Raw genomic sequence first — 27101 nt, 5'->3', positions numbered from 1 at the left:
TTTCCAGTCTCACCTGTGAAAGGTAATCCCATGTGATCTCGTTTGGACGGTAAACCTGTTGGTACAGTTAAACGCAGCACATGAATGAGGCATCTTTATACTTGGCTACTGTCTAGACGCTATACCAGAGACGGTTGAAGAATCTCCACTTTGCCACACCCAATATGGCGGCGAGGATGACGTATGATTCTACGCAGAAGGCAGCGTCTCTGTTTATATGTCTATGACTTCACGGTTGGCGGGATTCTCGCAATGCGGTGTGCGCATGATCAAAAGTGGAACGAAGTCTCGCTACCACAAGATAACGCGCGATTTCATAAGACTCTTTACTGGCTGTCTGTGGTGTACAGTATGTTTGTAAATGTTATGCGCTCTTTTATCATCGTGGGAATTGATTATAGCTCTAAATAAATATTGAAGTTTTTTTAAAGAATCCGTATAACTTTATTTATACGCCCGTATACTACGTTTATTGAATCAAATCCGTATAAAATATGGACATTCCGTATAGGTTGACATGTATGCACCTGTGGCACATCCTAAAGCGGAAGTTAGAGAAAAACAAGGTGTCTTAACATCCACCTGCTCTGAAATGTCATCACAAAGGAGTGGGAAAGGATTACAGTAGAAACCAGTGCATCTTTGGTGAATTTCAAGACCATACAGGTTAAGGCAGTTCATAATAATGGTGCTCACACAAAATATTGACAGTATGTATGAGCATAATTAGGACATGTTCGCTGTGGGGTGTACTTAATTTAGTTTCCAGCTGTTTCAGCATTAACATTACGTTGAGATTTTCAGAAGACTACAAATTTCTGTTGTTATACAAGCTGTACACTGCCTTCTTTAAGTTGTATGTTTAATTTCTAGTGCTGTCCCATGAAAAGATTTAACAGAATATTTGCAAAAATGTGATGGTTGTTCTCACTTTCCCCCTTGTTACTTTAAGTGATTACATTTATTATTATTTATTAATTAATCATATATTTGTTCATTCTACTGTTCTCTATAATTCAAATAGCCTCACCTCCTTTTGCGCTTCCCCCTGCCCATATTCTCTGTAGACTCAGGCTCGGTTGATACATCTGTATTCTGTTCATATTCCACTAACTTTGAGCGAGCAATTTCATATGTTGCTGTGGGAGACAGACAAATCAGTGGCAATTAGTTTCATTCAGAGCAAAATTAAAGGTGGAAAATGAGTTCTTGCATGGTTTTTAACACAATTTCATTTTTTTGTATCGAACCGTAGAGCAACTCCCCTTGATCAGTTTTCTGCCAGCCCCCATGAAAAATCTCATCTCATCTCATTATCTCTAGCCGCTTTATCCTTCTACAGGGTCGCAGGCAAGCTGGAGCCTATCCCAGCTGACTACGGGCGAAAGGCGGGGTACACCCTGGACAAGTCGCCAGGTCATCACAGGGCTCCCATGAAAAATTTGAAGAAGAAAACAAACAAACAAACAAACAACAAAAAAAAAAACTTGTCTTGGGAGGCAACAAGGGGGTTGTACACCAGGGGCGCAGATAGGATTTTTGAACTGGGGGGGACTGAGCTGTCAGCAAATTATTCCATTTTGTGTATATATGTGTGTGTGTGTGTGTGTATATATATATATATATATATATATATATATATATATATATATATATATATATATATATATACACACAACTGTTCAAAAGTTTGGGGTCACTTTGAAATGTCCTTATTTTTGAAAGAAAAGCACTGTTCTTTTCAATGAAGATCACTTTAAACTAATCAGAAATCCACTCTATACATTGCTAATGTGGTAAATGACTATTCTAGCTGCAAATGTCTGGTTTTTGGTGCAGTATCTCCATAGGTGTATAGAGGCCCATTTCCAGCAACTCTCACTCCAGTGTTCTAATGGTACAATGTGTTTGCTCATTGCCTCAGAAGGCTAATGGATGATTAGAAAACCCTTGTACAATCATGTTAGCACAGCTGAAAACAGTTGAGCTCTTTAGAGAAGCTATAAAACTGACCTTCCTTTGAGCAGATTGAGTTTCTGGAGCATCACATTTGTGGGGTCGATTAAATGCTCAAAATGGCCAGAAAAATGTCTTGACTATATTTTCTATTCATTTTACAACTTATGGTGGTAAATAAAAGTGTGACTTTTCATGGAAAACACAAAATTGTCTGGGTGACCCCAAACTTTTGAACGGTAGTGTGTATACATGTTATTTCACCTCCCTCACTGCCATCACCAGGAACTACCTGCAGGCCAGGACAATGATAACATTTTAACATAGCCTATGGAAATCCAAAGTTTACACATTATCATCACGCACAGAAATTGCAAAACTGCAAAACTAGTTTTAAAACCGCTAAGTTCCAACTGTTAAACATAGCGAGAGGCTGGGCTACACGTGTGTGTGTGTGTGTGTGTGTGTGTGTAAAGTGTAAACCAGTGCATCCTGACTTTCTAACTATGCCTGTGTGTTGCGTGAGCGGCAGTCAGTCAACAACTCTTCGCAAAGTTTCCTTATGAAACAATATGCTCGCTGAAATGATGGCAGGGAACGCCAGATTAAACATTAAAACTGCCTTCTGAGCACTGTATCTACAGGCTGCCACCGAAAGAAGGAGGCTACCAGAAAGGCATATCTCTACTCCTTACGATTTTACTTTCACTACGACATTACTTTGAACAGACTATCAAAAAATTGCAAGGTGATATGATAAAGTAAGGCACAGTTTACTTACAGTCGTTTTTTTTTTTTTGAAAAAACGATGCAGTCGTTTTCTGCCTTTTGGCACCCTTCATCATGCTGTGTTGGGGTCCTGAACTAGAAGGAGCTGTCCCCGATATGCCTGTCAAACTTGTGGGTAACCATAGCAACCAAGCTCGAGCTCGCGCAGACTGCACAGGTTGCAGTTGCAACTATATACTGCTGTGCACCTCCGAATGGTAATTAGTCTTTTGATTTTTCCGTGAGGTTTGCCTTATGCAAAGAAAGACAGCATAGACGTTTTTTCCTCCCTATAAGTGGGGGGACCGAGCGAGGTGAATTTAAATCTGGGTGGGACGAATCCCCCCCGTCCCCCCCTCTATCTGTGCCCGTGTTGTACACATCAAACAAACACTAGGGGCACAGGCTGTGCACCAAAACATAACAAACCACTTCCAGCCAATCAACAACATGGTCAGGGGAGGGGGTGGGGGTTAGTGAGTGTGCACATATTGGTGGGGGCAGTGAGCAAAGTTGATTTAGTTGCTGGAATTTGAGAGTACCGTTTCGTATAGCATAGCATTTTAGGTATTTACATTGAACGTCAACGGAAGTGATAATGCAGGAACTCATAGTGCACCTTTAAACAAAATCTACAATGAACTCATCTTGTAAGATAATATAATACAAAATACACATGGGCACATTACCAGCTTTTCTCTTCACGGTCACTTTGTGTGTCACCCAGTCAGTGCAAGGGTCCTTTTGCTTTATGGCTGCCCTTGTCGAGTTCATCTTTTGCTGGTGACCAATAGCATTCATCCTCCTCAGGCCCAGTAAACCATTTGGTTGCTATAACTGCCAGTCCGTGATTTGAAAACTCCACTACAGCGAAAGGTAACATACTTTAAAAAAAAACAAATACACATATGAATAAAAAATAAACAGCACTTTAGTGCAAGAGTGGCAATGCCACGTATCCAGTCTTGAATGGCAACAAAGCCATTTTTGTTTTCAACTCATCCACAGGTAATAGCTGCAAGTGCTCAGATAAATTGCAAACAAAAAAAATCCCAAGACGTGAGGAGTCCTTTTGGTTAACAGTAAAAAAAAGTTAGTTATTGCCAAAGCCTAGCGTCTATACTCGTATTATTATGCAGAATGATTTTACCAACCGGCGGCACGGTGGTGTAGTGGTTAGCGCTGTCGCCTCACAGCAAGAAGGTCCTGGGTTCGAGCCCTGGGGCCAGCGAGGGCCTTTCTGTGTGGAGTTTGCATGTTCTCCCCGTGTCCGCGTGGGTTTCCTCCGGGTGCTCCGGTTTCCCCCACAGTCCAAAGACATGCAGGTTAGGTTAACTGGTGACTCTAAATTGACCGTAGGTGTGAATGTGAGTGTGAATGGTTGTCTGTGTCTATGTGTCAGCCCTGTGATGACCTGGCGACTTGTCCAGGGTGTACCCCGCCTTTCGCCCGTAGTCAGCTGGGATAGGCTCCAGCTTGCCTGCGACCCTGTAGAAGGATAAAGCGGCTAGAGATAATGAGATGAGATGAGATTTTACCAACCTTTTGTTCAGCCACACACGTGCTTGTCCAGACGCTCTTCTAACCAGGGATGAGAGTGGGTGGTCACCAAAAAAGCAGAAAATAAGATGGCGCCCGAAGCTTCGTCTCGCTTTGAGTAAAAAAGCCGATACGAAAGAGAAACATATTTTTGAAGTGCAGCGACGTTGAACATGTGCTTTTGATAAAATAGAACAGATGCGGGTACTTTTGTAAGAACTGTTATGATTGGCTTTTGTTCTCTGTTACAAGAGTGTGAGAGAGAACAAAAGCCAATCATAACAGTTGTTTTCTTTTAGGTTATAGCAAACTTTATCTGTTATGCTCTAAAATTGAGAAATTTTATTTTTAATTGTAATTAATTTCACGGGTTTTTTTTAAAGATTATTTTATTACATCTCAACTGGTAGGTATGAGAGTAAAATTCTTTGTGTTTTTGAATTGAATTGAAATTGAATTGGAGCCTTGCTGGAACCCACTTATAGCCCATCTAGTTTAGCCCATCTACTGCCCACCTATTACCCATGTGGGCTCCAACAACAAAGCCCACTTATTGCCCATGCTTAATTTAGCCCATTTAATGCCCACCCATTGCCCATGTGGGGCCCAACAACAAAGCCCACTCGAAGCCCATGCCCAGCCGAAGCCCACCTAGCCCAAATGAGGCCCATGTGGGCCCCAACTGTATGTGTTTGCAGGTATATTTTATATATCTTTTATATGATCTACTATAATAAATGACTGAAAAGACAACTGCTAAGTGTTCTGAAGTGTTTATTAGAAATTTCCATTACAACGTCTATAATGAATTTAATTTAAGGACTAATGACTCTTCTGAGGAAGATTGGAGTCTCAGTCGAAACTATCAAGCAGGTAAAGAAACATCTCCTACACTATTATGTCTGAAGATAAGAAAATATTGAACACATCTAAACTTATCAATCCATCACTCACTTCAAAAATTGTAAAACTTATTAAACCTATATCCTCCCATAATTTTTGTTCAATTGACACCGAATGCGCAAGAGCATCTTCAGACTGTACTACTACGCAGATTTTTGATGAATCAAAATTGAGCCTGGAGTACATCAAAATGTTTGACTGTAAATGGAACATATACTAGCATGCAGGCTACTGATTAACCCATAAGAGCCCAGACTGATTTCTCAATCAAGGAAAATTATTGAGGAAATAAAATGAACTAAATAGACGACAAAGAAAACATTTCTGACCTTTTATTTTTTAAAATAACACTTTCATGTCTCAAGATCTGAAATATTAAATTGCAAATTTGCAGAACACTGCAACACTATTACACTGTTAACCCGAAAGTTCATTCTATGCAAACAGTTTGAGTAATACCACTTTTAAAGATTAGTTTTATTGCATTACTTAAACAGTATGAGTATATGAAGAGTATATGAGACAGTCATTGGGTGTACTCATTTTTGTAATTTAAACAAACTTAAACTATCATGTTTTAACTCAGGCCACAGCGCTGCCCTGTTGTGATTGGCTCATAACTCAAGACAAGTCTGTGTTTGCTTGGCATAATTATTACTGGGGGGTAAATGAATAAAAGTAAATTTTAATGTTGTAATGACACCAAAAACAACAAGAAAATCTCTTGCGATGGTGATCTTGTCAAGATGGCAGCAGTTACACTTCGGTTAAACAGCAAAAAGAAACATACACTACTAGTAACAAAACAATGCTAACTGCATAGATTAAAAAAGTGGCTATGAACAGACAACAGCACATATCATATTATAGCAGGAACAAGCAGTAGTAACATCCATGACCTTACGCTTAAAGTTCGACAAAGGAAAAACTTGACAGCAAGCTAATTAGCATTTGTTACTGGCTACAGTCGGTACTCGGCACATTAAAAGTGGGTCAACGTTGTAACGACATAACGTTACTGTACAAGCAATGCTTATTTAACAGGAACAAACTTAAGCCCTATATGTTGAAATTCCTATCTTATTCGTTCGTTAATTTATCACACAGTCTTACCTCAGTCAACTTCTTCCCTCCTTCTGTGAAAATTCAACGTCTCAGACTCGGACACAAGTGGGCGGGGGATGCGTTTGATTAAGTCTCCTGGTTGGCTGGTGATAGATTGGTGTCATTATAGCACGTCGGAGCAGTTCATGCCAGGCTCGAGTCCGATCCACCACTGATGAGTTGCCCAATAAGAATCCAGAATGTCATCAAAAGACGTATTTTTTTCTCAATAGACACAGGTGATGTTAAAGCCTATTGGCAGTCACGAGGCAGACTACAAAAGCGCAAAACCGCAGGGCATCAAGGCCACTGTGGCCTTACGGCAGATATTTTTTTCCAAGGGCACAAGGCCAAATTGAGAGGGCACGAGGGCCATGGCCCTTGTTAAATTCCTGCCCTGTGCAAGATACATGAAATTTTCAAGGATTGTTCTTCAATGCCAGACGCCTTTAAATACTAAAATAGAAAGTTCACAGTTCAATATTTGCCAAGTTATGGCTTGCTGAAAATCCTAAAAAAATGTCTTCTATCGTGTTTTGGAGCAATTTTGACGCCCCATATCTCCACATTAAAAGCACACCAGCTCTTTCAAATTTTCTTATTTATTACTCATGTTATAGTACTCTTTAGGCAAGTAGGTATGTGTTCAAAAGAAAATCAAACTTTCTGATTTATTAGGCTTTAAAAAATAATAATAATTTTGGGCATATAATTCAAATGTATATTACAAATTGTGGCAGCGGGGGCGTGGTCAAGCGCCGGTCTGTGACAGGAGGGCGGAGTCAGGGAAGGTAAGTGGCAGAATCACTACACCTGAGAGCAATTAACCTGTGTTTGTGTGTCTTCCCAGTGACCGCGCCCTATATCAGGAGGGAGAGCGAGAGCGGAAGGAGCTGATCCCCTGGACGAGACACTAGTGTGTGTGTCTCAGTGTGTTTGGAATATATATATATATTGTTAGACTGAAAAGTGTGGCAATAAAGCCTCTGTTTACACCTGATCTCTGTCCTGCCGTCCTCTGTGCTCCACCCACCAATACTGAACCGCTACACAAATGTATGACAAAATCCACAAAATATGAAGTTGGTACCCTAAACCAAACTATAAATATTAAGGTATCAAGTACAGCATGTCTTACGATAGACGGAAATGCTGTTTTAAGGCATATAATCTACTTGGATGCATCCAGAGATGCATAAAAACTGAAAAACCACAAAATTCATGAGGATTTTTTTCACTATCCCTTAGAGCTTCCATTTGCCAGCTAGATACAATGACTGATGTCAGCAGAGCTCTGCCTACAGTATCTCTGCAGAGCTCTGCTAAACATGACCAGACTTGCCAGCCAGATTTGGAGGCCGATGTCAGCAGTCTCTCAATGTTTATAAAAGGGATCACCATAAACTGATTCAGTAGTCTTTTCACTTTCCAACAATGCTATACAAACGTGGATAAAACCTGGCTTCATCTTTGGGATCATGCTCAATTGGACAATTGACAAATTGCCCCGAAGATTGTCACAAACTAGATTATGTGAAAAACCTCAAAATCTAAAAATGAGTAAGCCTACTCATGATCACTTGGACATAAAGAACTTAAATATTTAGCCTTTTCACCAATTATTAAACACTGATTTTGTAATATTTTTAATAATGTAAATGATAGCCCTTTGAGGACTGAGTTAATGAGTCTACTATTAGTGCCTAAAAATATTAGCAGGTTTTTGAAGTCTTGTAGTTTTATAAATTTTATAAAATTTAATATTACCAATTTCATTATTACAGACCAAAGAACCTGATTAGGATTCAAAAAACTATCAGACGGAGATCAGGAATTGCTGCTCCACAGATGTGATATGGAGTCCCTCCCAGATGAGGCAGTCATATGTTTACACCACAAGAAAGTCTACTTAGACCTGTACTCAAGTCTCCAAAAGAAGTGTTGCAATCCATATAAAGTACATGAGGATGCCAGGAGAAAAGGTTTGAGAATAGTGACACTAAACCAAGCTAATGAAATAAATATAATGATAGGACATCAAATTGTTAAGGCTGGTATGAAGCTGTGCACTGTATGTCATACCAAAAAGTGGGTCCCATGTGACCCACAAGATGAGGAACATCTAACAGAGACAGAGCTAATGGATACAGAGAGTGAGGAATACTTACCAAATGTAGAAAGAGAAGTACAGTTAAATTGGAGCATCACTGCTCTGGGTGTATCACCGTGTAAAGTTACCAGGCTTCGTCAAAGGTACAAATTAAGCTATGCTCAATGGAAGGTGAAACAAGTACAGGAAATATCAAAAGAAATACCGGTAATATCTCTTTGTGCTGATGTACGTGCTGAAGCATTGGAAAGTCCTTTGATAGTTGGACTTAGGCCTGCTGCTGACATGGGCCCGGCGCGATGGGCGGGCCTTTGGGGGCAGGACCCGCCCATTTAGTCACATGGGCCCGCCCTAGTGTGGGCCCACCCGCCCTGTCATAGGCTAGGGCCAACAGCTTAACACAATATTTAAAATAAATAAATAAATAAATCGCAGGCTACTACAATTAAACGCTTTTTTTTAAAAAAAGGGCATAATATTAAAGAAAAAGTCCTTAATTTAAAATGTGTTAAAACTATTTGTAATCATCTGATTGGTTATTTCGTAATGATCCAGGTTAAACGGAAATGGTTTGGTTAAACGGAAATGGAAAAAAGCTCTGACTTTTGGCGCAAGCACTGCTCTCTGCGAGAACTCCTTTTCCACTCTGAAGAACGTTTTCACCGACCACAGACAAAGCATGCTGCACACATGCAAGGCCAATTTGATCAAATTGGCATTTGAGAAGGACTTAACAAAAAAGTTCAGGGAGGAGTGGAGTGACGCTGTCTTGCGAAGATTCTACGCAGCTGCACATCGTTGCCTACCGCTTTACTGAGGGTGAGCTTGAATTTTTAATCACTACATAATAGTTATACGGTACTTGAGTTGTTGATTATAGTAAGCCTACTGTATGGGCTACAAAATAATTATACATGACACACTGTTTTCTTAACGTTTCAGCCTGCGCCCATCTCGTCAACCCTGCGCTGTCATGCACTTGGCGTTCGATTTGCAAACTAAGCACTGGAGGTAAGAAACTGGTTTTGACGTTTCACTTAACCTACAAAACACACCTGTATTAAAGATTAATGTTGTCATGCTTCACAAAACTAGATTTGAGACATAAAACTTTTAATGCGCATGGTTTCACTTAGAAGGGATTCAGTGACTGCAGTTAGGCTTTGTGCAGGGATGATGAGTGTGGCACGGGGGTATGAGTGTGATGTAATCTTCTGTTGCGCACTCTTAATTGTAAATATCAATCTTAATTTGCTGTCAACATTGATCACAATCATCCGTTTGCGCATTCAGTGTTGGGTATTCGGAACGAGTTTACAACATGACTCGTGCGCAAACGGAATACTGCCAATATTCCGTATGAAACGGAATATTCCCTGCAAATGCGCTCAGTGACGGACAATATATAGCAGCGGAACAGGGTGTCTGAAGAGCTCAAAATACACCATTTTAGAGTGTTTTTTTCAAAAATTTCTTCCGGGGGAGCATGCCCCCGGACCCCCCTAGTACAACCCCGATTCCAAAAAAGTTGGGACAAAGTACAAATTGTAAATAAAAACGGAATGCAATAATTTACAAATCTCAAAAATTGATATTGTATTCACAGTAGAACATAGACAACATATCAAATGTCAAAAGTGAGACATTTTGAAATTTCATGCCAAATATTGGCTCATTTGAAATTTCACGACAGCAACACATCTCAAAAAAGTTGGGACAGGGGCAATAAGAGGCTGGAAAAGTTAAAGGTACAAAAAAGGAACAGCTGGAGGACCAAATTGCAACTCATTAGGTCAACTGGCAATAGGTCATATAAAAAGAGCATCTTGGAGTGACAGCGGCTCTCAGAAGTAAAGATGGGAAGAGGATCACAATCCCCCTAATTCTGTGCCGACAAATAGTGGAGCAATATCAGAAAGGAGTTCGACAGTGTAAAATTGCAAAGAGTTTGAACATATCATCATCTACAGTGCATAATATCATCAAAAGATTCAGAGAATCTGGAAGAATCTCTGTGCGTAAGGGTCAAGGCCGGAAAACCATACTGGGTGCCCATGATCTTCGGGCCCTTAGATGGAACTGCATCACATACAGGCATGCTTCTGTATTGGAAATCACAAAATGGGCTCAGGAATATTTCCAGAGAACATTATCTGTGGACACAATTCACCGTGCCATCCGCCGTTGCCAGCTAAAACTCTATAGTTCAAAGAAGAAGCCATATCTAAACATGATCCAGAAGCGCAGATGTCTTCTCTGGGCCAAGGCTCATTTAAAATGGACTGTGGCAAAGTGGAAAACTGTTCTGTGGTCAGACAAATCAAAATTTGAAGTTCTTTATGGAAATCGGGGACGCCGTGTCATTCAAACTAAAGAGGAGAAGGACGACCCAAGTTGTTATCAGCACTCAGTTCAGAAGCCTGCATCTCTGATGGTATGGGGTTGCATTAGTGCATGTGGCATGGGCAATATACACATCTGGAAAGACACCATCATTGCTGAAAGGTACATCCAGGTTCTAGAGCAACATATGCTCCCATCCAGACGACATCTCTTTCAGGGAAGACCTTGCATTTTCCAACATGACAATGCCAAATCACATACTGCATCAATTACAGCATCATGGCTGTGTAGAAGAAGGGTCCGGGTACTGAACTGGCCAGCCTGCAGTCCAGATCTTTCACCCATAGAAAACATTTGGCGCATCATAAAACGGAAGATACGACAAAAAAGACCTAAGACAGTTGAGCAACTAGAATCCTACATTAGACAAGAATGGGTTAGCATTCCTATCCCTAAACTTGAGCAACTTGTCTCCTCAGTCCCCAGACATTTACAGACTGTTGTAAAGAGAAAAGGGGATGTCTCACAGTGGTAAACATGGCCTTGTCCCAACTTTTTTAGATGTGTTGTTGTCATGAAATTTAAAATCACTTAATTTTTCTCTTTAAATGATACATTTTCTCAGTTTAAACATTTGATATGTCATCTATGTTCTATTCTGAATAAAATATGGAATTTTGAAACTTCCACATCATTGCATTCCGTTTATATTTACAATTTGTACTTTGTCCCAGGGCGGCACGGTGGTGTAGTGGTTAGCGCTGTCGCCTCACACCAAGAAGGTCCTGGGTTTGAGCCCCGGGGCCGGCGAGGGCCTTTCTGTGTGGAGTTTGCATGTTCTCCCCGTGTCCGCGTGGGTTTCCTCCGGGTGCTCCGGTTTCCCCCACAGTCCAAAGACATGCAGGTTAGGTTAACTGGTGACTCTAAATTGACCGTAGGTGTGAATGTGAGTGTGAATGGTTGTCTGTGTCTATGTGTCAGCCCTGTGATGACCTGGCGACTTGTCCAGGGTGTACCCTGCCTTTCGCCCGTAGTCAGCTGGGATAGGCTCCAGCTTGCCTGCGACCCTGTAGAAGGATAAAGCGGCTTGAGATAATGAGATGAGATGAGACTTTGTCCCAACTTTTTTGGAATCGGGGTTGTAGATGCATTGAAAGAGAAAGTCAGCATATCATCTAAACATCAAAAGATTTCGCTGCTAATCCTTGCTCCAAAAAGTTGGTCTATTCCTAAGGTAATGGAAGAATTTGGAGTAAGCGAATACATAGTAAGAAAGGTACAGCAACTACAAAATGAGCAGGGTATCTTACCAGATGTTCCCACCAAGAAAGGTCGACCTATTAGTGATAGAACAATCAAGCATGTTGTGGATTTTTTCTCTGAGGATGACATCTCTAGATTAATGCCTGGTCCAAAGGACTTCAAAAGTATGAAAGAGGGTGGAACACGCATTCAAAAGCAGAAACGATTATTGTTGATGAACCTAAATGAAGCTTATCAACTGTTCAAAACCAGACACCCCAATCTACAGATTGGTATTTCTAAGTTTTGTGAAATGAGACCAAAGGAGTGTATAACTGTTGGAGCCAGAGGAATCCATTCTCTACGTGTATGTACAGTACCCTGCACCAGAACGTGAAACTTTTGCTTGCCTCATTTCCACTAACTGATGGTAACTTGACTTGTCATGATCTTTTGAAACAGCTGGTTTGTTCTACAGATAGTAGTGCATGCATGCTACACAGATGTGAGAATTGCCCAGGTACAGCCAGTCTAGAAGAGTTCCTTGAGAGTAAAATCAGTGATGAGGTCAATCACATCAAGTACAAGCAGTGGGTATCTACAGATAGAACTACATTGACAGATCATATTGCAACTCCATGGGCATTTATTGAAACTCTAACTGAAAAAGTAGACAAACTAACAGAACATAATTCCATTGCCAAACACCAGAGTGGATATTTGAAGAATTTGAAGGAAAATCTGTCAGAGGATGAATGTATGTTTTGGATTTTGCCAAAAACTATTGATTCTGTGTACAGGATTCTGCCCAGGGATACCACTGGGACAACAGTCAATGCACTCTTCATCCATTTGCAGTGTACATTAGCGCAAAGAATGAAGATGGTATAAAAGTAACGAAATGCATCTCTATCTGCATCATAAGTGACTGCCTTAAGCATGATACAGTGGCCGTGCATGCATTCTTAAAAAAGGTTTTACCATATGTATGCCATTTACATCCCCAGCTGAAAAAGGTCATTTACTTCAGTGACGGATCAGCAGCCCAATACGAAAACTATAAAAAAATTCACAAATCTAATAAAGCACGCAGGCGATTTTGGACTTTTGGCAGAATGGCATTTCTTTGCCACTTATGGTAAATCACCCTGTGATGGTGTTGGAGGCACTGTAAAGTGGTCAGCAGCTCAAGCTAGCTTACAGGCAGTCACGAGTGATCACATACTAACCCCATCTGATCTGTTTTTGTGGGCAGAAAAACATATCAAGAACATCCATTTCATCTGGGTTGGTACAGGGGAAGTTATGGAGAGTGGAAAAGCATTGGAGACAAGAATTTCAAGGTCAGCTACTATTTCTGGAACAAGAGACAACCACTCATTCGTTCCAATCATGTCCAACCAGCTGCAGGTCAGCAGGGTGTCAGGTGGTCCTAGCTTCATTGTGGATATGAGTGGGAATCGGCCACAAGTAATGCATAAAACCCCTGTTAAATCAGCAGTCTCTCTGGCAGATACAATTCCTGGTAAATATGTTGTATGTTTGTATGACAGACAGTGGTGGATAGGCAACATTTGTGCATTATCAGAGGAGGAACAAGATGTACAAGTAACATTTATGCATCCTCATGGTCCCTCTCAGACTTACAGCTGGCCCAGGAGAGAGGATAACTGTTGGGTCCCTCTGGTGCATGTCATGAAAATCATTGATGCCTCACTTACATCAACTGGCAGGCAGTATAAACTTCCATCTGATGTGGAAAAGCAAATCAATACACTGTTTAAACTCTTCAAATAAAGTATTTTTAAGGTTGTTATTTTTCCTACACTGTAGGTTTGTAATTGTATTGTAATATGCCTTAAAACAGCATTTCCGTCTATCGTAAAACATGCCGTACTTGATACCTTAATATTTATAGCTTGGTTTAGGGTACCAACTTCATATATTTGTGCATTTGCTAATCAAAACAAGCTCTTTCCAGTGGTATAATTGTTTTTATGGTAGACCTTGTCATACATTTGCAATATGCAATTGAATTATAGGTGCAAATTTTTATTTTTTATTTTTAAAACCTAATAAATCAGTAAGTTTGATTTCTTTTGAACACATACCTAGTTGCCTAAAGAGTATTATAACGAGTAATAAATAAGAAAATTTGAAAGATCTGGTGTGCTTTAATGTGGAGATATGGGGGGGGTCAAAGTTGCTCCAAAGCACGATAGAAGACATAATTTTTTTATGATTTTCAGCAAGCCATAACTTGGCAAATATTGAACTGTGAACTTTCTATTATAGTATTTAAAGGTGCCCTTCCACCAAAAATGTTTAATACTGGCTCTTTTTGAAATACCATAGTTCACTCCGAGTTGCATATGCATGCTGCATGTGAAAATGTAATTCTACTCCCATTCCCTGTATTAGCTTATGAAAGAAAATAGTCGGAAAAACGAGCGAATCTGAAAAAGCCCTATGAACTTTCGTCACTTTGAAAATTAGTATTCATGGCCTCGCCCACCTTGGCTTGTGACCGCCCACAGGAAGAAAGTTCGGATTTAAGCGCGAGGAGAGATAGCAGAGCCCATCTCGTCAGTAGCTAACGAAGAGGACCTAACAGCAAGTTGAAAACATGTCTGAACAAGTTTGTGCCTGTGTTATTTGTGGCAGTAACACATCAACGTTGCATTTCTTGCCCAAGATAGAAGAGCTGAAGGAGAAATGGTTGGAATTTATCTTTGGAACACCACCAGCGAAGTATAATGCAACGTTAGTACTGTGTTCTGATCATTTCAACCACAGTGACTTTTCAAACTTCGGTGCCTTCAGGAGTGGTTTTGCTTCGAGGTTGTTTTTAATACTTGGATCTGTACCAAGACTATCGACCACCAGTTCACAAGCTGTAAGTAAAACATGAACTTTTTGTTCGAAGGTTTTTGTTACAAAATAGCATGTTCGTATTCTCCATATTAGCATGCATGACATGGTCACAAGCTAGGCAGGGATGAGAGTTTTCTGCTTTTTCTGAGTAAAAAACGAGCTTTTTATATTATGCCAAATCCGTTGAGAATTTTTTTTATTAATTTCGGGGGGTTGGGGTATGTTCCTTCATGCTGTTCAAACTTTATTAACTCCAACGATATTTACACATTATTTGTAAGTCACCACTTTTAGTCTCGTTTAAATCTCGTTGAATGTGATGTAAAATTCGTGTTATCTACATTGTTATTGGTCAAAACATCGATGTCGAGACTATAATAGCCAATCAAAACAGTTTTTACAAAGACACTCACAGCCGCTTGTTCTGACCCACTGGAGGTAGCGTCACAGTGCTGTTAGCCAATCAGAGGTAACACATTTACCGATTGCTGTTAGCCAATCAGAGGTAACACGTTTACATGTCATGAATATTAATGAGTAAGAGCTGAAATCCTGTCGTTCTCCCACCACTCACTCCTCCACCAAACTAGAACAGCCTGAAACAGGAGAACCACAGCATTTTTTTTTCACCAAAACCGGCTCACAGGGCATTCATTCATACTAGAGACCACCACACAATTAATGAAAAAACGATGCAATGAGACCTTTAAAGGTGTCTGGCATTGAAGAACAATCCTTGAAAATTTCGTGTATCTTGCATGAATAGTTTAAAAGTAATGACTTATGGAAGTTAGGTCCATTTTCTGTAGCACGCGTTTTAACAGTGAAATTGGGGCCACACCCCTTTTTTAAAGCCCCTATATCTCAGAAACTGATACAGGTACAAACCTAACATTTTGTACACTATTTATTGGGTACACTGACAATATTTCCAGAAAGTATGAAACAAATCTGAGATGGTCAGTGGTGAGGCCTCTGGTGATTTCACATGGATTGACCCTTTCGATAGACAGACGGACAGAGAAAAACAGACAGACAGACAGATGGACTGAGGGACAAACTGATGGGTGGACAGATGGACAGAAACACATACAGACAAACAGATAGGCGAACTGACAGACAGACTGATGGGTGGATGGATGGGTGGATAGATAGATAGACAAGCAGACAGATAGATAGCTAGATAGGTGGACTGATGAACAGACTGACAGATGGATGGGTAGGTGAACAGACAGAGATAAATGGATGGAACGGACGGACTAGTGGGTGGATGGATGGGTAGATAGATGGATGAGTGGATGGATAGACAAACAGACTGACTGGCAGGTGGACTCACGGACAGGCTGATGGGTGGATGGATGGGTGGGCAGACAGACAGACATATGGATGGAATGAATAGAAGTACACATGGATGGATGGGTGGGTGGGTGGGTGGACAGACAGAGAGATGGATGGATGGACAGACTGACAGGTGGATGGATGGGTGGACAGACTGATGGGTGGATGGACAGATAGATAGACAAGCAGACAGATAGATAGATAGTGGACAGACAGACAGACAGATGGATGGGATGGATGGACTTACAGGTGGGTGGGTGGGTGGACGGACAGAGAGATGGATGGACAGACAGATTGATGGGTGGATGGATGGGCGGACAGACTGATGGGTGGATGGATGGGCGGACAGACTGACGGGTGAATGGATGGGTGGGCAGAGAGACAGACAGATGGGACAGATGGACTTACACATGGATGGGTGGGTGGACAGAGAGATGGATGGACGGACAGACTGGCAGGTGGATGGATGGGTGGACAGAGAGACAGACAGATGGATGGGACAGATGGACTTACAGGTGGATGGATGGGTGGGTGGGTGGGTGAACCGACAGAGACATGGATGGCCAGACAGACTGATGGATGGATGGATGGATGGATGGTGGGTGGGCAGACAGACAGATGGGACAGACGGACTTATGGGTGGATGGATGAGTGGGCAGACAGACAGATGGATGGACAGACGGACTGACAGGTGGATGGATGGGTGGGTGGACAGAGAGATGGATGGGATGGACAGAACAATGGGTGGATGATGGGTGGGTGGACAGACCGATGGATGGATGGACAGACTTACGGGCGGATGGATGGGTGGGTGAACAGACAGACAGATAGATAGATACTGTAGACAGATTCTGTAAAATGCACTCCTTTGTCAAAAACAACAATGTACTTGGTTTTATATTTTTACTTTCACTTTATTTTCACTTTTTATTGTTTTATTTTCACCTTTTTTACTTGAGCAAGGCATACTATTCATTCCCATTAATTCCCGTAACACGTTATTTTCATTATTTTCTTGCTTTCTGGCTTTCTAAATGCTAAATCACACCATATGAAATATTAAGTCATTCGCAGATATGAGTGTAAATCAATATCAAAGTTATTCAAGCCCTGAAGCCCTCGGAATTGGAGAAATATTTGAAAGTTGTATCAAATATCTGAAAAGTTGATTATGAAAGAATTTAGTGAGACTGAGTCTCCAGCTTTTTCAAGTTGGCCAGCCATCATCAAATTTTACATCTGTCCTCTTTCCACAAACCCTTAAACTGGCACTGCTCTACAGTCTCCTCTCCCACAGACTGATTAAAACGGGATTACCTCGGCTCTTGCTAACATTCTTCAACATCAAGAATCTGTGCTCTGCTCCATGAAGCTAAGCTAGATTTTAATTCAGTCAGGCATCTATCATGTCTGGTGTTAGAGCAGTAGATTTCATCTCAGTCACTGTCTTTCATGTGAAGGAGTGACTATGCCTGAGTAAATCAGATGGAGCAGAGCTAAAGTTTAACTAAACCCAGGCATCCTGGTCATGTGACACATCTGCCAATCTTGACCAGTTAATAAGCTGCTCTCCACTCACTCACCTGCTCTCATTTCCTATAAACTTATAATGGGGATGTTAGGGGATGTTCACCCAGTTTCAGTTTTTCTGCTCGACTGCGCAGCTTGAACAGCTTCTCATTATGGACACGTGGAAACTGATATTATTGTGAAATTTGTTTGGTTTTTTTCAAGACCTATTGAAATTAATTGAATTTTCCCCTCTGTTCTGAGAATGCACATATTTTCAATCAACAGGAACCTCCTACAATTAGCAAATGAGGTTCCCTGCCAAAGGATGAAGCTTATTAATGGGACATCTTTGAGTGAGCAGAATAAGAGATATAAAGGAGCATGTCCCTGAACATTTGCATACTACTGTGATCATCTTAATTTTAATTTTTAATTTAACCTTTATTTAACCAGGAAATGTCCCATTGAGTTACAATAACTCTTCTCCCAGGGAGTCCTGGCCAAGACTGGCAGCAAAAAGTTTCAAAATACATAAAAAACAAAACAGAGTTACATACTACACCACAAATCCTATACTATACATACTAAAACACAAACAAGACATTACACTTAATACGTATTCTGAAGTTATTTTAGTATGATGGCTGATAAATAACATATTACAACTGAAGGCCTGCTATGAAGGAATAGATAAGAGCTTTGGCATTATGTATACAAAAAGAGTGTTGAACAAGTATCATTTTAAAATGAAGTAAAAATGAACCTCACATCCATCCATCCATCCATTATCTATATTGTTTACCACAGTGCTGCCTTGAACCTCACTTTACAGTCTAAATGGAGGGGCTTGACTAGAGGTGTGACAGTATCTTTTGTACAATTTGACAAAGTACAATTTGTACTTTGTCCCAACTGTTTTGGAATCGGGGTTGTATGACAAATAACAAGCTAATACAGACACACAACTTAAAGGGCACCTAGTTAAAAACAATTACACTGTTCAGTCAGAGTTGACATTAAAAGGTTTTTAAAAGTATTAAAAGATGGAGGTGATTCTAGATTTAAAGTGTTTTGGAGTTCATTCCAGACATTTGGTGCATATGATGAGAAAGCTGTTTTACCAAGTTCTGTTCTTGCTGATGGAATAATTAGTAGTATTTTTTTCTGATGACCTTGTCCTATAAACACTATTATAGTAAGTAAGCAAGTTTGAAATATAGAAGGGTAATTTACCCATTAATGCTTTAACAATGAAAATCAATAAATGGAATTTCCTTCTGAGAGAGAGGGAGGACCATTGTACAGTTTCATACAGAATGCAGTGGTAAGTCCTAGCTACTGCACCTGTAATGAAATGCAAGGCTGAATGGTATAGTACATATAGTTTTTTTTAATAAAGATGAAGTAGAGTGCATATAAATTAGGTCACCGTAATCCAAACACTGATAAGAATGTGCTCTGCACCAGCCTTTTCCTTGTTGAAAAAGGAAAGCACTTCTTTAATCTCATCTCATTATCTCTAGCCGCTTTATCCTGTTCTACAGGGTCACAGGCAAGCTGGAGCCTATCCCAGCTGACTACGGGCGAAAGGCGGGGTACACCCTGGACAAGTCGCCAGGTCATCACAGGGCTGACACATAGACACAGAAAACCATTCACACTCACACCTATGGTCAATTTAGAGTCACCAGTTAACCTAACCTGCATGTCTTTGGACTGTGGGGGAAACCGGAGCACCCGGAGGAAACCCACGCGGACATGGGGAGAACATGCAAACTCCGCACAGAAAGGCCCTCGCCGGCCACGGGGCTCGAACCCGGACCTTCTTGCTGTGAGGCGACAGCGCTAACCACTACACCACCGTGTCGCCCCACTTCTTTAATCTAAAGATAAAACTTAACTTGGGTCTGAGTTTTTTTTTTTAAAGGCTCTCAATATGGACCCCAAAAGACAATTTATCATCCAACCAAATACCTAGGTATTTGTAGGAAGTTACTCTCTCTATTGGAGTACCATCTTGTGTTAAAATAGTGAAATTTATAAGAGAATGTGAACGTGTAAAAACCATTGATTTTGTTTTTTTTAACATTTAATACCAACTTTAATCCTACCAAAGATTTTTGTACCTGACTAAAAGCAGACTGTAGATAATGATTTGCTTCCTTCAATGATGTAGCAGAAGTGTACAAAATAGTATCATCTGCATAAAGATGAATCTTTGTTTGTTTCAGATCCATACCTAAATTATTTATATAAATAGAAAATAAAATAGGACCCAAAACTGATCCTTGGGGGACACCCATTTTTACTTCTAGCAAGGATGAGGTACAGTTATCTAATACCACACACTGAGTTCTACCACTCAGGTATTTAGAAAACCAATTTAACACAGTGCTACTAAAACCTATGCTTTGCAATCTTTGCAGATGATGATGATCAAAGGTGTCAAATGCTTTAGATAAGTCAATGAATAGAGCAGCACAAGACTTTTTGTTATCCAAAGCATTAACAATATAATTTATAACAGATATAATGTATATATCATCTAATTTACTTATGGAAAAACAACATTTATCTCAGTCTCTGTCTCATCAGCTGAGGTAAAAGTCGGGCACAGCATTTAAACCTGAGCCTCATTGTCCATCTAGTCATCTGATCACTGTTCACTCGAACTCTGATTCAGTCACTTCCATTCTCTACAATTCTTTGTATTCATGTATTTTTATGAAGTCATTACAAGTTTTTTAAGACTTTTTTTTTTAAGACTGGCATCTGGACAGAGTGTGTAAGTGCTCTTTTCTGTGCAGAAACAAATGTACTCGGTACATAATGACCGACATGCTCGCACATGCACATCTGTCAAGATAACTATCAACTTGAGTGTCATTGTCAATGCTCTCCAAGAACATCAATCTCTCTCTTTCTCCCCCTCACACACACACACACACACAATTTGTCTGTGTTCTCTCTCTCATGCTTCTGTCACTCACACAAGTGTGTAGATGTTTTTTTGCCACTCAATATGCTGGTGAACACTCCAGCCACATGTCCTGCTGTGACAGTGTTACGCAATAAGCACTGGCATTGGCTAACCATGGATTTTGGCATGACTATTGGTCCCTTTAAAAATTGTCCAATCACCCTTAAAGAATGAACATAAAAAAAATTATAATCGCTTGAGTCACTGATGGATTGCAATGAGTTTGGCTGCAAAACAGATAATTAGTAAGTTGTATGGTTGCGTAGCACTGCAAAAGGCTCCTGCTGATTGGCCAATCAATCCTGTTGTGAATGTTCTCGGTGGCATTTTCTTTCAGTATTACGATAAATATCTGTGTATATGAGACAGTTTTGAGTCTTGGTGTGTGCATTCAGTTTGTAAAATGTTAATTGAGATCCATTTTTTGGTATTTAATTTCAGAACAATTTCTGTGCACATTTTCAGCTTTATATATTATCCACATTCACTGGATATGAGCAATTGCATGCTCTGATTGGTTACTCTACTACTAGGATATCTGCTCATATACCGTGAGTAGAGAAAAACAAAATGGCGGCACATGTTGTTGAACCAACTGAGGATGAAATAAAAACTCTACTTGAAAACAAAACCCAAAAAAATTATCAAGTATTTAAAAGAAACAGTAATAGCTAAAAGAATAGAGGCCCCCCCCCCCCATTATCTCCTGTTCCATACTCCAGCCCAGTTAGTGGCAGACCTTTAACCACACCTTTAAGTTGGTTTGCCAACCACCAAAAAACCCAAAAGAAAAAGAAAACCTCAAAAAATACAAAAAAAAGGAATAAAAAGTATTTGATGGTAAGAAAGTATATTTTTTTTCAAGAATTATCACGTTTTTCACAAATTGCTACTGTCATTTCACCGGTTTGTTTACATTCTAAGCGGAAATGATTTTGTCGGATGTTTTGTATAAAGGTTTTATTTTTATCGAATTTGCAAAAAATAAAAATGTTCTGTTTCTCAAAATCCAGTGAAAGTGGATAGAATGAAAGTTATTCCACTCAATCTCTGTGGTTGGTAGAAGAGAGCAACTGGACTTGCTTGAAAAGTCTTGAAGACGTTTCGCCTCTCGTCCGAAAGGCATCCTCAGTTCTGTCTGTCTCTGTTCAGTGATGGTCGTTCCAGGTTGACAAAAATGAACGATCCTCTCTGGCTAAGATGTCTGGAAGTCCTCTCATACTCCCGCACTAGTCGACGAGAGGCGAAATGTCTTCAAGACTTTTCAAGCAAGTCCAGTTGCTCTCTTCTACCAACCACAGATTACTATGTACCTGGACGACTGAGTATCTTCACAGATATGTTTCTACGCACTTTGGGATGAGTTCCCTTCGACTAGTGCGGGAGTATGAGAGGACTTCCAGAAAACTGGCAGACATCTTAGCCAGAGAGGATCGTTCATTTTTGTCAACCTGGAACGACCATCACTGAACAGAGACAGACAGAACTGAGGATGCCTTTCGGACGAGAGGTGAAACGTCTTCAAGACTTTTCAAGCAAGTCCAGTTGCTCTCTTCTACCAACCACAGATTACTATGTACCTGGACGACTGAGTATCTTCACAGATATGTCCACTCAATCTCGTCGTACACGGCTTATAGACAGCTCAATGCTACACACTTCAGCAGCTATCAGCTCATGTACAACTGGATTTCGTGGAATAACTGTTGTATATAATTTTTAAGCACTTCATTAAGATTAAACTAGGTGCCACTGGGTAACGAAGAGAACACTTTTTAAAAAATAAAATTAGCGGCATACACAATATGAGACCGGATTGATTTACTGGTCGATCTACATTCCGACTCTCACCCATGGTCATGAGCTTTGGGTAATGACCGAAAGAACAAGATTGCGGATACAAGCGGCCGAAATGAGCTTCCTTCGCAGGGTGGCTTGGCGCTCCCTTAGAGATAGGGTGAGAAGCACAATCACTCAGGAGGAGCTCGGAGTAGAGTCGCTGCTCCTCCACATCGAGAGGAATCAGCTGAGATGGCTCAGGCATCTCTTTCAGATGCCTTCTGGACGCCTCCCTAGGGAGGTGTTCCAGGCATGTCCCCCCGGGAGGAGGCCCCGGGGAAGACCCAGGACATGCTGGAGGGACTATGTCTCTCGGCTGGCCTGGGAACGACTCGGTGTTCTTCCCGAGGAGCTGGCCGAGGTGTCTGGGGAGAGGGAAGTTTGGGCTTCCATGCTCAGACTGCTGCCTCCGCGACCTGGCCCCGGATAAGCAGATGAAGATGAGATGAGATGAGATGAGATGAGATGAGATGAGATGAGATGAGATGAGATGAGACAATATGGGATGTGTCGGTGTCACCACAAAATGAGTGGAGTGTCGCAAAAGTTCATTCTGAGATATAATGATTTAAAATGAGAGTGCATCCAAGAAAAGAAGTGCATTGTCATTTTTTCTAATTTTGCCCCAAGTACATTCCCTAATCTGTCATATATCTGTCACCAAAATATTATACTATAAACCAACCTATAAACATGACTTTGTAGGCCAAATAAGTGTGTACTAAGCATTAATTTAAATTTACACCTCAAAGTTCACAGCTGATTTTCTCCAAAGTTGATTTTCTGTGAAGATGATGACACTTTAAACATTTTCGCTACTTCCTCTGGATTGGTTGCACCAAATTTAACAAATGACCCCTTATTTATATGATAATTAACTGTAGATTTAGAATATCCAATAAAACAGCTTTACATTTTTTGACCAGCTGGACTCATTTTATAGGAAGTAAATGAGTTTTGTATTTTGTTATTAATAAACAATGATTGTGGCAAGTTCTTTCAAGAAAAAGTCTCCCAGAAAAGTCAGCTTGATTTATCCTCAAGTGTAAAGCTGATTAAAACACTTTACTAATGCGAAATAATGTATGTTGGCGCTGCTCGACAGTTTGCATTTTTAGTTAGAAACATCTCAAATTGCATAAGTACATTCATTAAAGGTAAATGAGCAAACCTTCTCAACTAATAGGTGTGAAAGCAGCCTTATTTAGGAATGTAATGATATATTGTGTGAATGAGTGTGAATGCTTGTTTGCCTCTGTGTCAGCCCTGCGATAACCTGGCGACTTGTTCAGGGTGTACCCTGCCTCTCACCCATAGTCAGCTGGGATAAACTCCACCTTGCCTGCGACCCTGTAGAACAGGATATGCGGCTACAGATAATGGATGGATGATATATTGTGCGACAATTAATCACAATACAAATTTTGGATGATTTGAATCAATGAAATAAAAAGAATCATGATTATTCTCAGGCTGCATAATCTGTTAGCTTTTCTTAGCTGTAATTGTGTTGTTTAGAAAGTAGTGGATGCAAAAATGTAAAATAGCAGGACGTGACTTCACTGTAGGCAGAAGTAACAGCTCTACTGTTGAGAAAACACAAAAAAACAGATATAAAATGGGAAAGAGCTGTTGTGTGATTGACTGTACAAATACATTGAACAAGAAATCAGAGCTCTCTTTTTACAGACTGCTGAAAGAAAGAAAAGTGAAGCAAATGGACGGAGTACAAATGTTCATAAAAGTTTATTAAGAAAAGGTCTATTTGTTGTTAACTTTTTCAATTTTAATAAAAGGAATATAGCCCACCTATATTGTGCCACAACTTACTTACAATCACCCCAGTCCATGTAGCAAGACTTGTTGTAGTCTGACGAAACTAATGCAGCACCTTTTGGAAATAATTCTAAAAAATATGTGTGATGCAAAAACAGACAGGTTATCACCCAAACAACACCAGACCCATGGTAAAGCGTGGTGGTGGTAGCAGCATCATACTACAGTGGTGCTTGAAAGTTTGTGAACCCTTTAGAATTTTCTATATTTCTGCATAAATATGACCTAAACATCATCAGATTTTCACACAAGTCCTAAAAGTAGATAAAGAGAACCCAGTTAAACAAATGAGACAAAAATATTATACTTGGTCATTTATTTATTGAGGAAAATGATCCAATATTACGTATCTGTGAGTGGCAAAAGTATGTGAACCTCTAGGATTAGCAGTTAATTTGAAGGTGAAATTAGAGTCAGGTGTTTTCATTCAATGGGATGACAATCAGGTGTGAGTGGGCATCCTGTTTTATTTAAAGAACAGGGATCTATCAAAGTCTGATCTTCACAACACATGTTTGTGGAAGTGTATCATGGCACGAACAAAGGAGATTTCTGAGGACCTCAGAAAATGCGTTGTTGATGCTGATCAGGCTGGAAAAGGTTACAAAACCATTTCTAAAGAGTTTGGACTCCACCAATGCACAGTCAGACAGATTGTGTACAAATGGAGGAAATTCAAGACCATTGTTACCCTCCCCAGGAGTGGTCGACCAACAAAGATCACTCCAAGAGCAAGGCGTGTAATAGTCGGCGAGGTCACAAAGGACCCCTGGGTAACTTCTAAGCAACTGACGGCCTCTTTCACATTGGCTAATGTTCATGAGTCCACCATCAGGAGAACACTGAACAACAATGGTGTGCATGGCAGGGTTACAAAGAGAAAGCCACTGCTCTCCAAAAAGAACAATGATGTTCATCTGCAGTTTGCTAAAGATCACCTGGACAAGCCAGAAGGCTATTGGAAAAATGTTTTGTGGATGGATGAAACCAAAATAGAACATTTTGGTTTAAATGAGAAGCGTTATGTTTGGAGAAAGGAAAACACTGCATTCCAGCATAAGAACCGTATCCCATTTGTGAAACATGGTGGTGGTAGTGTCATGGTTTGGGCCTGTTTTGCTGCATCTGGGCCAGGACAGCTTGCCATCATTGATGGAACAATGAATTCTGAATTATACCAGCGAATTCTAAAGGAAAATGTCAGGATATCTGTCCATGAACTGAATCTCAAGAGAAGGTGGGTCATGCAGCAAGACAACGACCCTAAGCACACAAGTCGTTCTACCAAAGAATGATTAAAGAATAATAAAGTTAATGTTTTGGAATGGCAAAGTCAAAGTCCTGACCTTAATCCAATCGAAATGTTGTGGAAGGACCTAAAGTGAGCAGTTCATGTGAGGAAACCCACCAGCATCCCTGTTGTAGTTCCTTATATTGTCTTACTGTATGTCTGTCTCAGACCGGACCGTGGGTCACTAGAACTATATAATAAATAATGTACACAGAGGCGGGGTAACTTCTTGTGCTCTCTTTAGTGGCAGCTCAACAACAACAAGCATGAGCAATCGCTGACAGCACCTGGAGTGCCACAGGCTAACATAGTCAAGCACCGAATGCTCAGATACACCACATCCCCCTTTTCCAAGAATGAGATGTGTTGATGCACTTAGCTGAATCAACTTCATTAACATAAAACTGTAATGTGCTCAATATCAAACATACCAAATAAAGTAACACACATTTCCTTGAAATATAGTGCTTACTCAGTATCAACAAATCACTTTCCAATATCTATGTAAACATATCAGATAAACGTGTCTCTTAACAGAACAAACTGCTTTCTTTATAAGCATTCTTTTATAAACATGCCAATAAACATTTATGACAATAGATTTTCACATCTTGTCTGTTCTCTTTCTTCTTTTTTTTGTAAGTGACACCTAGTCATTAGACCATGAACTAGTCTCTGAACCTGACAGGACGTCTCACTACTCTGCCACTTCTGGTGTGGTATTCCGATGAACTGTTCACGCTCGCAGGCAGCAAAACCTGTGGTGGTGGATCTTGGGGTGACAGGTCAGTAGACTCATGTGTCTCAGAGTGTGTTTCTTCTGAACCTTCACTTAAGTCAGTGTCTCTGAACAGACTCGGATGTATCCTCCTCAGATGTCGTCTGTTCCTCCTTAAAGCCTTTCCTGCTGGAGTCAGCATGTTGTAGGAGCGTGGCTCACGTCACGTCTCTGGCCTGTCACTATGGCTGGCTCCCAACCACGTTGTGTCTGCATGTGTACGATGGTACCTGGGTCCAATGTAGGCAGCGGCTTGGCGTTTTGGTCATACCGGTAGTATAGACGCTGGTGTGATTGCAAATCCTGTATCCTGCTGTGCATGTGCTGTGGGGTGGACTGCTTTAGCAAGGCACTGGAGCATGGAAGCATGCTGCGCAGAGCTCTTCCCATCAACACCTGTGCAGGTGTCATGTTCAGCCCTGTCACTGGTGTGTTCCTCAGTGACAGCAGTAGAAGATGTGGGTCTGTGCCAGTTTGCATTGCTTTTTTCAGTGCATGTTTTACAGTCTTTATGGCCCTCTCCACGAGTCCATTGGACTGCAGATATCCAGGGCTGGAGTGCGTGAGCTTGAATTCCCATGAGGCTGCAAACGACCTCATCTCGTAGCTGGCAAAAGGAATGTGATCACTCACCAGCTCTCTGGGAATCCTGTGCCTGGTGAAAACAGACTTCATTTTCTGGATTACT

The 27101-nt window shown here is 40.6% G+C and overlaps 1 protein-coding gene across 2 annotated transcripts in view; it reads right to left on the bottom strand.

Annotated features, from left to right (window-relative positions):
- Positions 1 to 27101, bottom strand: part of LOC132883409 (uncharacterized) — a 57017-nt gene that overhangs the window by 3665 nt on the left and 26251 nt on the right. The window contains exons 3-4 of one of the 2 annotated variants that reach the window (XM_060917020.1): positions 3414 to 3588; positions 1031 to 1139 (exon numbers count right to left, since the gene is read on the bottom strand). In XM_060917020.1, coding sequence (XP_060773003.1) covers positions 1031 to 1139; positions 3414 to 3525 — 221 coding nt within the window. In that variant the 5' untranslated portion in view covers positions 3526 to 3588. Of the gene's footprint in view, positions 1 to 1030; positions 1140 to 3413; positions 3589 to 4266; positions 4461 to 27101 lie in introns of those variants that run through there. The other variant, XM_060917021.1, reaches the window with a different exon arrangement.

This window comes from Neoarius graeffei, chromosome 3 (genome assembly GCF_027579695.1).
Source record: "Neoarius graeffei isolate fNeoGra1 chromosome 3, fNeoGra1.pri, whole genome shotgun sequence".
Classification (NCBI taxonomy): Eukaryota; Metazoa; Chordata; class Actinopteri; order Siluriformes; family Ariidae; genus Neoarius; species Neoarius graeffei.
The sequence above is the reverse complement of the archived record's forward strand: the minus strand, read 5'-3'. Positions and strand labels throughout refer to the sequence as shown.